The 15778-nt window shown below is 49.0% G+C and overlaps 1 protein-coding gene across 1 annotated transcript in view; it reads right to left on the bottom strand.

Moving 5' to 3' along the window:
• Positions 1–501: 501 nt before the first annotated feature.
• The window catches only part of GGT7 (gamma-glutamyltransferase 7), a gene marked incomplete in the record, with an annotated part of 81524 nt that continues 66247 nt past the window's right edge, over positions 502–15778 (bottom strand). Inside the window, 5 exon segments of the mRNA XM_056547542.1 lie at positions 502–9672; positions 10376–10475; positions 11692–11829; positions 14675–14792; positions 14892–15044. Coding sequence (XP_056403517.1) covers positions 9509–9672; positions 10376–10475; positions 11692–11829; positions 14675–14792; positions 14892–15044 — 673 coding nt within the window.

The following is a 15778-nucleotide window of genomic DNA, read 5'->3' as shown; positions in this document are numbered from 1 at the left end:
TGTATACTGCTGCTATCTCTATGGGATCAGGATATATAGTTGTTATACACCTCCCCTCCAGCTCTATCTGTATACTGCTGCTATCTCTATGGGATCAGGATATATAGTGCTATATTTTCTTTGATTTAATCGCACTCAAAATATAATAAACCAGTGACATGATACAGTAACATTTAACGAGTAAACAGACTAAACCCTCAGATGACAGTGAACACCCCCAAGTGCACTGACCCCAACCCACTTCTGAGTCTAATGCGTTCACCCGGGTGACCTCCAGCAGTGATGAGACTCCGCCCACTCTCTCTGCAAAGCCAAAGGATTCATGGGAAATGTCGGCAGCGTCAGGAAGTGGTTTCAGTGATGGAATCGCCTCTTGAGAAGTTGGTTCTATAAAGGTCTTCACCCCCTATAGCAATGGGATAAGGGGGGGGGGGGGGGGGCGGGGCCCTTTCTCCAAGGGCCCCCAGAGACATTAAATAAACGTCAGACACAGACTCAATGTCGATTTTCAATACATATATTTTTTATAGATTTGGGAACACAGATCGCAAGAATTTAGAAGCCACAGACAACCCGAGCGTTTCGTCCTCTGCAGCGGCTGAAAGCGAATTCATGATCACAGAAGATTTAAGACGATCAGATCTAGAATCTGGATTCATGCAGAACAGGGATCTTACATTTGGCACAAGGTTATTCTATATGCATGTTCCCTGTCCGGACAAGTAATGGCACCGAGCAAAGCAACATGTTATTCGCCCATTTTGTGGCAGGATCTACAGACCATGTCAGAGGTCTCCAAAGTGTAGAAAACTACAACACCCAGCATGCCTGGACAGCCAACAGCCTGTCTACCTCCCCCAGAGGATCCACACAGCCCATGAAAAGTAAATCAAGGCTTTCCTCTTATCTCAGCAGCTTTTGGCTGTCGGGGAATGCTATGAATTGTCCCTAAGACAGTGTTTCCCAAAGAATGGGGGCCTTCAGCTGTTACAAACTACAACTTCCGGCATGTCCGGATAGCCAAAGGTCTGTCTGCCCCCTCCAGAGGATAGACACTGTCCCTATAAGATAAATCAAGGCTTCCCTCTTATCTCAGAAGCCTTTGTCTGTCCAGGCATGCTGGAAGTTGTCTCTAGGACAGTGTTTCCCAACCAGGGTGCCTCCAGCTGTTACAAAACTACAACTCCCAGCATGCACGGACAGCGGTTGGCTCTCTAGGCATGCTGGGAGTTGAAGTTTTGCAACAGTTGGAGGTCTACAGTTTGGAGACCACTGGACTTTGGTGTCCAATCTCTCTCAATGCAGAACAATGTCTACCACGTAGACAGATCTTGATGACTGCCCCTAATATCGCACAGTAACATGTATACTCCTATAACCACCCCATACAATGTGCAAATACCAACCGGATTCGTTAATAAGACCACACGGGTGTTTGAGGTGTTCACAATAACCTTTTGTTACACAGTGATCATCATTGTGACAGGTGCGGAAAAATAACCAAAAACTACCCTACAAATATTTCCAGTGAATGACCCCAAACCCTACCAGTAGGGATGAACCAATACCGATACAGGTCCCTTTCATAAAAATAAAAAACGCTCCCATTCTACACCCTGTTCATCATTCACTCCATTATGCGATGTGCTAGGGTGCAGGAGAAGGTCCTTCAACAGTGACAGATCGGAGGAGAAGGTCCTTCACCAGCAAAAGAGCTAAGGAAAAGGTCCTGCACCAGTAACAGAGTGGAGGAGAAGGTTCTTCACCAGTAACAGAGCTGAGGAGAAGGTCCTTCACCACTAACAGAGCAGAGAAGAAGGTCCTTCACCACTAACAGAGCTGAGGAGAAGGTCCTTCACCACTAACAGAGCAGAGAAGAAGGTCCTTCACCACTAACAGAGCAGAGAAGAAGGTCCTTCCCCAGTAACAGAGCAGAGAAGGTCCTTCACCACTAACAGAGCAGAGAAGGTCCTTCACCAGTAACAGAGCTGAAGAGAAGGTCCTTCACAAGTAACAGAGCAGAGAAGAAGGTCCTTCACCACTAACAGAGCAGAGAAGAAGGTCCTTCACCAGTAACAGAGCAGAGGAGAAGGCCTTCACCACTAACAGAGCAGAGAAGAAGGTCCTTCACCAGTAACAGAGCAGAGAAGAAGGTCCTTCACCAGTAACAGATCGGAGAAGGTCCTTCACCAGTAACAGAGCTGAAGAGAAGGTCCTTCACAAGTAACAGAGCTGAGGAGAAGGTCCTTCACCAGTAACAGAGTGAAGGAGAAGGTCCTTCACCACTAACAGAGTGGAGGAGAAGGTTCTTCACCTGTAACAGAGCAAAGAAGAAGGTCCTTCACAACTAACAGAGCAGAAAAGAAGGTCCTTCACCACTAGCAGAGTGGAGAAAAAAGTTCTTCACCAGTAACAGAGCTGAGGAGAAGGCCCTTCACCAGTAACAGAGCAGAGGAAAAGGTCCTTCACCAGTAACAGAGCATAGGAGAAGGTCCTTCACCACTAACAGAGTGGAAAAGTAGGTCCTTCACCAGTAAGAGTGGAGGAGAAGGTCCTTTACCTGTAACAAAGCGTAGGAGAAGGTCCTTCACCACTTACAGAGCTGAGAAGAAGGTCCTTCACCAGTAACAGAACAGAGGAGAAGGTTCTTCACCAGGAACAGAGCAGAGGAGAAGGTTCTTCACCAGGAACAGATCGGAGGAGAAGATCATTCACCACTAACAGAGCAGAGGAGAAGGTCCTTCACCAGTAACAGAGCAGAGAAGAAGGTCCTTCACCACTAATAGAGTGGAGGAGTGTCAGGATCCGGACTGGCAGGAGCTGGCAGGAGCAGGAGGTGGATCCGCTGTGCCAGAGAGGAGATGACGTGGGCTGTACCAGGGGAACGGAGTCTAAGGAGTTACTGGTTTTCACCAGAGCCCGCCGCAAAGCGGGATGGTCTTGCTGCGGCAGGTAACCCCCAGGTCGTTCCACCCAGTAGCGACTCAACCTCTCTGGCAGCGGAGATGAGGCAAGGTACAAGAGGATCAGGCACAGGCCAAGTCAGATGTAGCAAATGGCCAGGGCAGGCGGCAACGGTTCTCAGGCGGTAGTCAATAGCAAGGGGTTCAGCAACAGGCAGGGAATACACACAAACGCTTTCTCTAGGGCACTAAGGCAACAAAGATCCGCAGGAAGCTGTGGGAGGAGATGGTACTTATAGGCAGTGCACAGGTGTAGGCCTAATTAAGTCAAAGCAGAACCTTTAACCCTAGATTAACCACTTTGGACCAGGCACCAATCACTGATGCACTGGCCCTTTAAATTTAAGAGTTCCGGCACGCGCACGCCCTATAGAGTGGGGACGCGCACGCCGAGACCGGGTGACCGGAGCGCTGCCTGGGGACACACGCTGTGAGCGCACCGAGGTCTCCCGCTCTATTTGGTACCCAAGAACTTGAGAATGAGACTGCCGTCCAGGATGTTCTTCTCTGGCTCCCAAGATCTCTCCTCAGGACCGCAGCCGTCCCAGTCAACCAGAAAAAATTTCTTTCCCCTGACTGATTTAACGGCCAAGATTTGTTTAACGGAAAAGACATCTGAGGTACCAGAGACTGGGGTAGGAGGAAGATCCTTGGGGGAGTAGCGATTAAATACGGCAGGTTTCAGAATGAGACACAAGGAAGCTGTTGGAAATCGGGAGAGATGGAGGGAGATGGAGTTGATAGGACACAGGGTTGATCCTTTTCTTGACCTTGTAAGGACCCAAGTAGCGGGGGCCCAATTTATAACTTGGGATCTTAAAATGTACAAATTTGGCGGACAACCACACCTTGTCTCCTGGGACGAAAACTGGAGGGGCCGGACGTTTCTTGTCGGCGTGGATTTTCATGCGGGCAGAGGCCTGGAGAAGAGAGAGACGAGTCTCTCGCCAAATGGCAGAAAAGTCCCGTACTAATTCGTCCACAGCTGGGACTCCGGAGGAAGTAGACAAAGGCAAAGGCGGCAAAGGGTGGCGGCCATACACCACAAAGAAAAGAGACTTAGAAGTGGCAGAAGATTATTTGTGGTTGTAGGAGAACTCTGCTCATGGTAGGAGATCCACCCAATCATCCTGGCGGGAAGAGACAAAGTGCCGTAGATAGTCTCCCAAAATCTGATTGATGCGTTCCACTTGTCCGTTGGACTGAGGATGGTAAGAAGATGAGAAGTCCAGCTTTATCTTTAGTTGTCCACAGAAAGCTCTCCAGAATATTGAGACAAACTGAACCCCTCTGTTGGATACAATATGGGTTGGTAGTCCATGGAGGCGAAAGATGTGGCTAAGGAACTGTCTCACCAGCTGAGGCGCAGAAGGGAGAGAAGACAAGGGAACGAAGTGTGCCATTTTGGAGAAACGGTCCACCACCACCCAAACAACAGTCTTGCCATGAGAGGGTGGCAGATCGGTGACAAAGTCCATGGCGATATGAGACCATGGAGTCTCAGGAACTGGGAGAGGGTGGAGCAAACCGGCTGGTTTCAGGCATGGAGTCTTGTCCTGGGCGCAGACTGCACAAGCTTGGACAAACTCAGTTACGACCCTCTCCATGGACGGCCACCAATACTGTCTGGAGATGAGAAGAAGGGTCTTCCGGATACCGGGATGACCGGCCAGCAAGGAAGAATGTCCCCACTTTAGTACTTTCAGGCGACGAAGGGGAGATACGTAAGTGAACTGTCTGTAGTAGTTAGCGAAACCTAGAAATCGCTGTATGGCCCATAGGCCAGAGGGACAAGGCTAGTCCAGGACTGCAGAAAGCTTGTCAGGATCCATTTGAAGACCCTTGGAAGAAATCATGTACCCCAGGAAGGGAAGGCTGGTACGATCAAACTGGCACTTTTCAAATTTAGCATACAGACGATGATTCTTCCTCAGACAGGAAAGTACAAGACGGACATGCACACGCATGTCATCTAGGTATACTACCACACAGGTGTAGCGCAGGTCTCTGAAAATGTCATTAACGAAGTCTTAGAAGACGGCAGGTGCATTGCAGAGTCCGAAGGGCATGACCAGATACTCAAAATGACCATCTCGGGTATTAAAATCGGTCTTCCATTCGTCACCCTCTCGAATTCGAATAAGATTGTAGGCCCCTCTAAGTGAAGAACTTGGAGCCTTGTAGACGGTCAAAAAGTTCAGCAATCAGGGGAAGAGTGTAACGGTTCTTGATGGTAATGCTGTTAAGTCCCCAATAATCAATGCACGGCCGATGAGTGCCGTCTTTCTTGGTAACAAAAAAGAATCCAGCTCCGGCTGGAGAGGAGGATTTCCTGATAAACCCTCTCTGTAAATTCTCCTGAATGTATTCAGACATGGCAAGAGTCTCTGGAGGAGAAAGAGGGAAGATTCTTCCCCTAGGCGGAGTGGTACCAGGCTGCAAGTCAATGGGGCAGTCATATGGCCCGTGTGGAGGCAACACCTCTGCTTGTTTCTTACAGAAAACGTCCGCAGAGTCCATATATGGTTCAGGCAGGCCTGGAGGACGAGGAGACAATAGGTGCAAACTTGGCTTGAACCGGCTTGAAACATCTGCCGAAACAAGAAGAACCCCACCTTCGGACCTCTCCGGAGGACCAATCCAGAATAGGACAATGGCGCTGGAGCCAAGGCAGTCCTAAAAGAAGTTCAGAGGTGCAGTGAGGTAACACATAGAACTCCAATTTCTCTGAATGCAGGACTCCAATATCCATCTAGAGGGGCTGAGTACGAAACTGCACAGTGCCGTCAAGTCTCTCTCCATTGACAGCAGAGATGAAGAAGGACTTTTGCACACGAACCACAGGGATGTTGAACTTGCTGACCAGCGAGGCGTCTATGAAGTTACCGGCGGAGCCGGAATCCAGAAAGGCGGTGGCAGCAAAGGATGTCTTGGAAGATACTGAAATCCGCACGGATACAGTAAGCCGTGGAAAGGTGGTATTCACACCTAGAAACGCCTGTCTAACGTTAACTAGGGTGCGCGCGTTTCCCTGGCGCGGTGGACGGAGAGAACAGTCTTTTAGGAAGTGCTCTGTACTAGCACAGTACAAACAGAGGTTCTCGTTTCTGCGGCGGTTCCTCTCTTGAGTGGTCAGGCGAGACCGATCCACCGGCATGGCTACCTCGGCGGGAGGCCCAGTAGAGGGTTGCGGTGGATGCAGGAGGACAGGAGCCAAACGAGGATAGCGTCTGGGGTGAACATTTCCCTTTTCCTGAAGAAGTTCCTCCCGTCTCTCAGCGAAACGCAAATCAATCCTGGTGGCCAAGTGGATGAGGTCACCCAGGGAGGTAGGCATTTCTCGTGCGGCTAAGACATCCTTTATATCGCTGGATAAGCCTTTCTTGAATGTGGCACAGAGTGCCTCATTATTCCAGGAGAGTTCAGAAGCAAGGGTATGGAAACGGATGGCGTAATCGCCCACTGAAGAACTTCCCTGGGTCAAGTTCAGTAATGCAGTCTCTGCAGAGGAAACCCGGGCTGGCTCCTCAAAGACACTCCGGAATTCCCGGAAGAAACTCTGGACACTTGCAGTGGCAGGATCCTTGCGATCCAAAAGAGGTGTAGCCCAGGCCAGGGCCTTCCCAGAGAGCAGGCTGACTACAAACGCCACCTTGGCACGCTCAGAGGAAAACTGGTCGTCCAACATCTCAAGATGGAGGGAGCATTGCGACAAAAATCCGCGTCACAGCTTGGGATCACGTCATACTTGGCTGGCATGGACAAGCGGATTCTGGAGCTGGAGATGGCAGTGGTGGTGAAGCAGGTGCAGGTGGGGGTGACGGTTGCTGCTGAGCTGGCAGGAGTTGCTGAAACATGGCGGTCAACTGAGCCAGCTGTTGACCTTGGTGGGTAATCTGCTGCGACTGCTGGGCCACAATGGACGTGAGATCCGAGAGGCTAGGTAGAGGCACCTCAGTGGGATCCATGGCCGGATCTTACTGTCAGGATCCGGACTGGCAGGAGCTAGCAGGAGCAGGAGGTGGATCTGCTGTGCCAGAGAGGAGATGACGTGGGCTGTACCAGGGGAATGGAGTCTAAGGAGTTACTGGTTTTCACAAGAGCCCGCCACAAGGCGGGATGGTCTTGCTGCGGCAGGTAACCCCAGGGTCGTTCCACCCAGTAGTGGCTCAACCTCTCTGGCTGCTGAGATGAGGCAAGGTACAATAGGATCCGGCAGAGGCGAGGTCAGACGTAGCAAAAGGTCAGGGCAGGCGGCAACGGTTCTCAGGCGGTAGTCAATAGCAACAGGTTCAGCAACAGGCAGGGAATACACACAAACGCTTTCTCTAGGGCACTAAGATCCGTCAGGAAGCTGTGGGAGGAGATGGTACTGTGATGCACTGGCCCATTAAATTTAAGAGTCCCGGCACGCGCGCGCCCTATAGAGCGGGACACGCACGCCGAGACCGGGTGACCGGAGCGCTGCCTGGGGACACACGCTGTGAGCGCACCGAGGTAAGCAGGGTGCCCGGAGCGCTCAGCGTAACAAGGAGAAGGTCCTATACCACTAACAGATCAGAGGAGAAGGTCCGTCACCAGTAACAGAACGAAGGAGAAGGTACTTCACCAGTAAAAGAGCTAAGACAAAGGTCCTGCACCAATAACAGAGCAGAGGAGAAGGTTCTTCACCACTAACAGAGCAGAAAAGAAGGTCCTTCACCAGTAACAGAGCAGAGGAGAAGGTCCTTCACCAGTAACAGAGCAGAGGAGAAGGTCCTTCACCAGTAACAGAGTGGAAAAGTAGGTCCTTCACCAGTAACAGAGCGGAGGAGAAGGTCCTTCACCACTAAAAGAGCAGAGGAGAAGGTCCTTCACCACTAAAAGAGCAGAGGAGAAGGTCCTTCACCATTAACAGATCGGAGGAGAAGGTCCTTCACCACTAACAGATCGGAGGAGAAGGTCCTTCACCAGTAACAGATCAGAGGAGAAGGTCCTTCACCAGTAACAGAGCGAAGAAGAAGGTCCTTCACCAGTAAAAGAGCTAAGGAAAAAGGTCCTGCACCTGTAACAGAGCAGAGAAGAAGGTTCTTCACCAGTAACAGAGCAGAGAAGTCCTTCACCAGTAACAGAGCTGAGGAGAAGGTCCTTCACAAGTAACAGAGCTGAGGAGAAGGTCCTTCACCACTAAAAGAGTGGAGGAGAAGGTTCTTCACCTGTAACAGAGCAAAGAAGGTCCTTCACCAGTAACAGAGCTGAGGAGAAGGTCCTTCACAACTAACAGAGCTGAGGAGAGGGTCCTTCACAAGTAACAGAGCTGAGGAGAAGGTCCTTCACCACTAAAAGAGTGGAGGAGAAGGTTCTTTACCTGTAACAGAGCAAAGAAGAAGGTCCTTCACAACTAACAGTGCAGAAAAGAATGTCCTTCACCACTAAAGGAGCAGAGGAGAAGGTCCTTCAACAGTAAAAGAGCTGAGAAGGTCCTTCATCAGTAACAGAGTGAAGGAGAAGGTCCTCCACCACTAACAAAGCGGAGGAGAAGGTTCTTCATCAGTAACAGAGCAAAGGAAAAGGTCCTTGACCACTAACAGAGCAGAGGAGAAGGCCCTTCACCACTAACAGAGCAGAGCAGAGGAGAAGGCCTTCACCAGTAACAGAGCAGAGGAGAAGGCCTTCACCACTAACAGAGCAGAGGAGAAGGCCCTTGACCACTAACAGAGCAGAGGAGAAGGTCCTTCACCACTAACAGATCGGAGGAGAAGGTCCTTCACCACTAACAGAGCAGAGGAGAAGGTCCTTGACCACTAACAGAGCAGAGGAGAAGGTCCTTCAGGAGCAGAGGGAAGGTGAGAGGGATTATTATTATTTTCTGTTGGAGGAGAATTATTGAGGAAAACAACTTAATGAGGGCATCTACTTGATAGGAGGAATTCCCTAAAAATGGTATTGGGACATCCCTACCACCTAGGATAACTTCGGCAGTTAAAGGAGAGAAGAAAAAATAAATTAAATAAAAAAGGAAACACACCCTAATGTTTTTTTTAACCTTAATCCAAATAGTAAAAAAATAAAAAATAATAAGTTCCTCCATAAATATCTCCGGAGGTGTCTGATTAGTTTCCCCCATAAGTGCTAATTCACATGAAATAAATAACTTTTCTGAATGAAAAGCCGAGGAGACCCGGAGGGACAAGCGGAGTCCCTCCCCTGCAGCCAAATCCCGGCCTCCGGCTCGTCCATAGGTGGAAATGGAGCAGAATTAAGACATTTCTTCAGATTTCTGCACAAACGTTTCTCCTCGAACAACAATTTTTTTATCTTAATTTTAAAATTTTTAGTTTTCCTATTCATTTCCCGTTTTTTCCCCGTTTCCTTTTTCGGAGCCAAACTAACGTAGGCGCTCCACAATCCGTTCCTGGCGTCCTATGGAGAAGATATCCCCTCATGTTTGGTCATCGGTGTGTAATGGCGAAAGGTGAAAATACCCCTTAAAAACCCGTTAGAAAAAGTCCAGAGGGGCGGCGTGGCCAGAGTGTCCGGGATACTTAGTACATTCGGGTCCGAGTTCACAAAATGGTGGCGGCTTCTGCGTCTACGCTGCGAGGGTCCTTAATGCCGATAATGAGGTCATTACTCCTGCGCAGTCCATGCACCAAGGACAAGATGGGCGTCCGGTCCACCTGATGTCCTCTGGATTCCAGGTCCTCGGTGTCGTTTTCTGGGAAGTCACCTGATAACAGAGGATGCAATTATACAGCCGGAAGGACTGATGCAAAGCACATGGCAAACAGCGCCCCCCATGTCCTCAGGTTGTGTGCGGTATTACAACTTGGCCCTATTCACTTCAATGGAACTGAAGTGCAATACCGTACACAACCTGTGGACGGGGGGGGCAAATACAGCTATGTTTTAGTATTTGATTATTTGGGGTCCGGGTGCTGAGATTCCCCCTGAGTGATGGCTAAAATGAAGCGCCAGAAGCGATCAGTGTGTTGTCCTCGCAGAATACATCCGTACGCCGCGAGGACAACACACTGTTCGCTTCTGCAGCTTCATTTTTACACAAGCGAGCGCTTTGGCTCCTCCTTATAATAATCAGGGGGCAGTTCAGTGCCCGGACCCCACAATCAAAACCTCCGTCATGAGTTTTTAAAGGGGTTGTTGGATTAGAAGAACACAACTTCTTTTTTGCAAAAACAGCACCATTCCTGTCCACGGGTCGTATTAGGTACTGCAGCTCAGTCCCATTAACTCCAATGGAGCTGAGCAGCAATACCGGACACAACCTGTGAACAGGAGAGGCGCTGTTTTAGCAAGAAAGAAGTTGCGCTTTTTAAAAATCTGGACAACCCCTTTAAGTGTTGTTTCATGCATGCTGGAGGGCGCCTCTCATAGGCAGTGTGTGTTACTGCAGCTGATTCCAATAGACTCACTGTCAATCTGCAGGAGATTGGTCTGGAGATCGGGATGGAGTCGCCCCTGGGATACGCTGTCACTTAGATTCCTATTAAATGATAAGACGTTTAGGAGAACCTGAGGGGAAAAACACGGGAAGAAATATGTTAGCGATAAAATACGGAAGAGAAAATGGAGCCTGAATAAATAAACAACACTGGATGAACAGTAAGGGCCAGTGCACAGTACGGCAGTGTTTTTCCAAACAGAATATCTCCAGCTGTTTCAACACTACAACTCCCAGCATGCCTGGACAGCCAAAGGCCTGTTTGCCTCCTCAAAAGGATTCACACTGTCCCTGAAAGGTAAATCAAGGCTTTCCTCTAGTCTTAATACTTAGTGCAGTGGTCTCCAAACTGAGGCCCACCAGTTGTTGCAAAACTAAAACTCCCAGCATGCCAGGGCAGCCAAAGGCCTGTATGCCTCCTCACTAGGATTCACAATGTCCCTGAAAGGTTAATCAGGGCTTTCCTCTTAATTCAGCAGCCTTTGGCTTTCCGAGCATGTTTTGAGTTTTCTCTAAGACAGTGTTTTCCAACCAGGGTGCCTCCAGCTGTTGCAAAACTACAATTCCCAGCATGCCCGGACAGCCGTTGGCTGTCCGGGCATGCTGGGAGTTGTAGTTTTGCAACAGCCGGAGACACACTGATTAGAAAACATTGGTCTATAGGTTATATACTCACTAGGCATTTGTTCAATTGTTAGTTAACACAAATAATTAACGAGAGGGGAATGAGAGGGAATCCTTGATTTAACTTTCAGAGATAGTGTGGATCCTCTAAAGGGGGCAGACAGCCGTTGGCTGTCCGGGCATGCTGGGAGTTGTAGTTTTGTAACAGATGGAAGCACACTATTTGATACACACTGCACTACTGATATTCTGGTGCTGCAGTCTTCCATTGTGCACACTGCAGAATTGCGGCAGAATTGCACCCGGAAATGCTTTGCCATGAACGTGGATGGACATTCCGTAGTGTGCACAGGCCCTTATACTGTGCAGTGCCATCTGTATGTTTATTGCACCGCACTATGTGCTGGTCTTAGGTCATGTTCCCACGACTGAATTTTTGAGCTGCAAAAGGCCCATCTGCCTCCTCCAGAGGATCCACACTGTCCCTGAAAGGTAAATCAATGTGCATGCGGCAGAATTTCCACAGTAGAAACATCCACGGCATGTTTCTGCCATAGAAATCCAGATTCCGGCTTCAGCCGTGAGGATTAACAGGCTGGCGTTCCACAAATATTCCACCGTGTGAACATAGCCGTACGGCGGCCACACACAAGTAAACCATACCTGGGTGATGCCAGACAACGCTCGCTCCCCATTGGATCCACCAAGAGACAGGTACGTTCCACAAAGCCCGTGTGCCGGTCTCACCACCGTGGGCAGCAGAAAAGACAGAGGCCTCTTCCCCGGTTCAACAATGTTTTGCTGCAAACAAAATAAGTAAAGGGAGAACAGCGAATGCTATGATGTAAATTCATGAGTGATACCGTACGGTGCCGGCGCATATAGGGTTAAATCGTCTGCACTCTAAGGATCTGATCCCATCTATTGTGTAAGAAAGTCTTTTTATCCAAAGCGTAACAGCTTCTCCTCTACAGAACATAAAGGGGGGTATTAAGAAGATTTAGCTTTTTGCGTTTATTTATTTATTTTTTGCGAAGAATTTGGGTGAACTGTGGCATATGTGTCATTAGATAGTTCTTCATCTCCTCGAAGGAGTTTATCATCATCTTCAGAGGGAATAAAGCTGAACAAGGACCTCTCTGCAGTAACTCATCTCCTCCCTATAAGTCTCTTTTTGCCAGGTGAGTGGAACAACACTGGGGGCACCAGCACTGGGACCCCGACCAGGATCAAGTCCCCCATTCTTCTTCAGGGTATGTTGACACTACGGAATTCCGCGTTGTGAACTTAACATTAGTGTGAATGGGTCTCCACGAGACCCGTTCACACTGCAGAATTTTAGCGATGGACAATTCCGCCGCTGAAATTGTTCAGCGCAAAGAAAGAACATGTTCATTCTTTGCGCAGAAGTCCACGGCTCAGTGCCACACGGTCCTACCGCCACTCCCGGCTGCCAGTCTGAATCTCCACTCACTGAATTCAGCGAGAAGAGATTCCATTCACACTCTGTAGTATGAACATACCCTTATGGCGATAGAGCACTGCCAATGGTAAAGAAGAGAAGAAGAGGAGGAGGAGGAGAAGGAGAGGAGAAGAGAAGAAGAGGAGGAGGAGGAGAAGAAGAGAAGAAGAGGAGGAGGAGGAGAAGAGGAGAAGAAGAGAAGAAGAGGAGGAGGAGGAGAAGAGGAGAAGAAGAGAAGAAGAGGAGGAGGAGGAGGAGAAGAGGAGAAGAAGAGGAGGAGGAGAAGAAGAGAAGAAGAAGAGGAGGAGGAGAAGAGGAGAAGAAGAGAAGAAGAGGAGGAGGAGGAGAAGAAGAGGAGAAGAGAAGAAGAGGAGGAGGAGGAGAAGAAGAGAAGAAGAGGAGGAGGTGGAGAAGAGGAGAAGAAGAGGAGGAGGAGAAGAGGAGAAGAAGAGGAGAAGAAGAGGAGAAGAAGAGGAGAAGAAGAGGAGGAAAAGAGGAGAAGGAGAAGAGGAGAAGAAGAGGAGAAGAAGAGGAGAAGGAGAGAAGAAGAGAAGAAGAGGAGGAGGAGGAGGAGAAGAGGAGAAGAAGAGAAGAAGAGGAGGAGGAGGAGGAGAAGAAGAAGAGGAGGGGGAGGAGGAGGAGGAGAAGAGGAGAAGAAGAGAAGAAGAGAAGGAGGAGGAGAAGAAGAGGAGAAGAGAAGAAGAGGAGGAGGAGGAGAAGAAGAGGAGAAGAGAAGAAGAGGAGGAGGAGGAGAAGAAGAGAAGAAGAGGAGGAGGTGGAGAAGAAGAGGAGGAGAGAAGAAGAGGAGGAGGTGGAGAAGAGGAGAAGAAGAGGAGGAGAGAAGAAGAGGAGGAGGAGGAGGAGAAGAAGAGGAGAAGAGAAGAAAAGGAGGAGGAGGAGAAGAAGAGAAGAAGAGGAGGAGGTGGAGAAGAAGAGGAGGAGAGAAGAAGAGGAGGAGGAGGAGAAGAAGAGAAGAAGAGGAGGAGGTGGAGAAGAGGAGAAGAAGAGGAGAAGAAGAGGAGAAGAAGAAGAGAAGAAGAGGAGAAGAAGAAGAGGAGGAGGAGGAGGAGGAGGAGGAGGAGGAGAAGAGGAGGAGGAGGAGGAGGAGGAGGAGGAGAAGGAGGAGGAGGAGGAGGAGGAGGAGAGAAGAAGAGAAGAAGAGGAGGAGGAGAAGAGGAGAAGAAGAGAAGAAGAGGAGGAGGAGAAGGAGAAGAGGAGAAGAGGAGAAGGAGGAGGAGAAGAGGAGAAGAAGAGAAGAAGAGGAGGAGGAGAAGAGGAGAAGAAGAGAAGAGGAGGAGGAGAAGAGAAGAAGAAGAGAAGAGGAGGAGGAGAAGAGGGGAAGAAGAGAAGAAGAGGAGGAGGAGGAGAAGAAGAGAAGAAGAGGAGGAGAGAAGAAGAGGAGGAGGAGGAGAAGAAGAGAAGAAGCGGAGGAGGTGGAGAAGAGGAGAAGAAGAGGAGGAGGAGAAGAGGAGGAGAAGAGGAGGAGAAGAGGAGGAGAAGAGGAGGAGAAGAGGAGGAGGAGAAGAGGAGAAGAAGAGGAGGAGGAGGAGGAGGAGGAGGAGAAGAAGAGGAGGAGGAGGAGGAGAAGAAGAGAAGAAGAGGAGGAGGAGAAGAAGAGAAGAAGAAGAAGAGGAGGAGGAGGAGGAGAGGAGAAGAAGAGAAGAAGAGGAGGAGGAGGAGAAGAAGAGAAGAAGAGGAGGAGGAGGAGGAGAAGAGGAGAAGAAGAGGAGGAGGAGGAGAAGAGGAGGAGGAGGAGGAGGAGGAGGAGGAGGAGGAGAAAAGGAGGAGGAGGAGAAGAGGAGAAGAAGAGAAGAGGAGGAGGAGAAGAGGAGAAGAAGAGAAGAGGAGGAGGAGGAGAAGAGGAGAAGAGGAAGAGGAGAAGAAGAGAAGAGGAGGAGGAGAAGGAGGAGAAGAAGAGAAGAGGAGGAGGAGAAGAAGAGAAGAGGAGGAGGAGAAGAAGAGAAGAGGAGGAGGAGAAGAAGACAAGAGGAGGAGAAGCAGAGGAGGAGGAGGAGGAGTAGCAGAGGAGGAGAAGTGAAGAGGAGGAGGAGGAGGAGGAGGAGAAGCAGAGGAGGAGGAGTAAAGGAGGAGGGGCAGAGGAGGAGGTGGGCACAGAGGGGGTCTGGCAGATTTCTGGGCCCCTGGACACGTCTCCCTCTCTACCGTGCAGTGGTTTGTACTCACGGGGTTCGGAGAGGACAGGTTGCTGCTATTATTGCTCCAGGAAAAGTCCAGGATTTGGCTGTTGAGGAGGATGCCGGACGGAGTCATTATGGTGCTGCCGAAAGGCCGGTTCAGAGAGCTGAGATGGAGGAAAATAATAATAAGATCGGGCCGCTGCATCACTACAATGTCATTACTTATATAGAGACCGAATGGAGACGACCCCCGTGTCCCTCACCTGACCACGGCCACAATAAAGTCGTCCGGACCCACCACCAGGGCTTGGCTCGCTGCTGGGCCCACGTGGAGGGAATGGAAGGGAACGTATTCTTTCGGATACGCCGCATGGAACTCATTTATCTTCTTCCGGAAAAAACTCGCTTCTGCCTTACTGACAGGAGAGAAGTCATGTTAGGTATGAAAACTTATGTCACATGTTATAGTAGAGGGTATGAATACTTATGTCACATGTTATAGTAGAGGGTATGAATACTCATGTCACACATCATAGTAGAGGGTATGAACACTTATGTTACATGTTATAGTAGAGGGTATGAATACTTATGTCACATGTTATAGTAGAGGGTATGAATACTTATGTCACATGTTATAGTAGAGGGTATGAATACTTATGTCACACGTCATAGTAGAGGGTCTGAATACTTATGTTACATGTTATAGTAGAGGGTATGAATACTTATGTCACACGTCATAGTAGAGGGTATGAATACTTATGTCACATGTTATAGTAGAGGGTATGAATACTTATGTCACACGTCATAGAAGAGGGTATGAATACTTATGTCACATGTTATAGTAGAGGGTATGAATACTTATGTCACGTGTTATAGTAGAGGGTATGAATACTTATGTCACGTGTTATAGTAGAGGGTATGAATACTTAGGTCACGTGTTATAGTAGAGGGTATGAATACTTATGTCATATGTCATAGTAGAGGGTATGAATACTTATGTTACATGTTATAGTAGAGGGTATGAATACTTATGTTACGATGTTATAGTAGAGGGTATGAATACTTATGTCACATGTTATAGTAGAGGGTATGAATACTTATGTTACATGTTATAGTAGAGGGTATGAATACTTATGTCATATGCTATAGT

Source organism: Hyla sarda, chromosome 12 (assembly GCF_029499605.1).
Source record: "Hyla sarda isolate aHylSar1 chromosome 12, aHylSar1.hap1, whole genome shotgun sequence".
In the NCBI taxonomy this organism is placed as follows: Eukaryota; Metazoa; Chordata; class Amphibia; order Anura; family Hylidae; genus Hyla; species Hyla sarda.
Note: the sequence above shows the minus strand (reverse complement) of the source record. Positions and strands in the feature narration are given on the sequence as shown.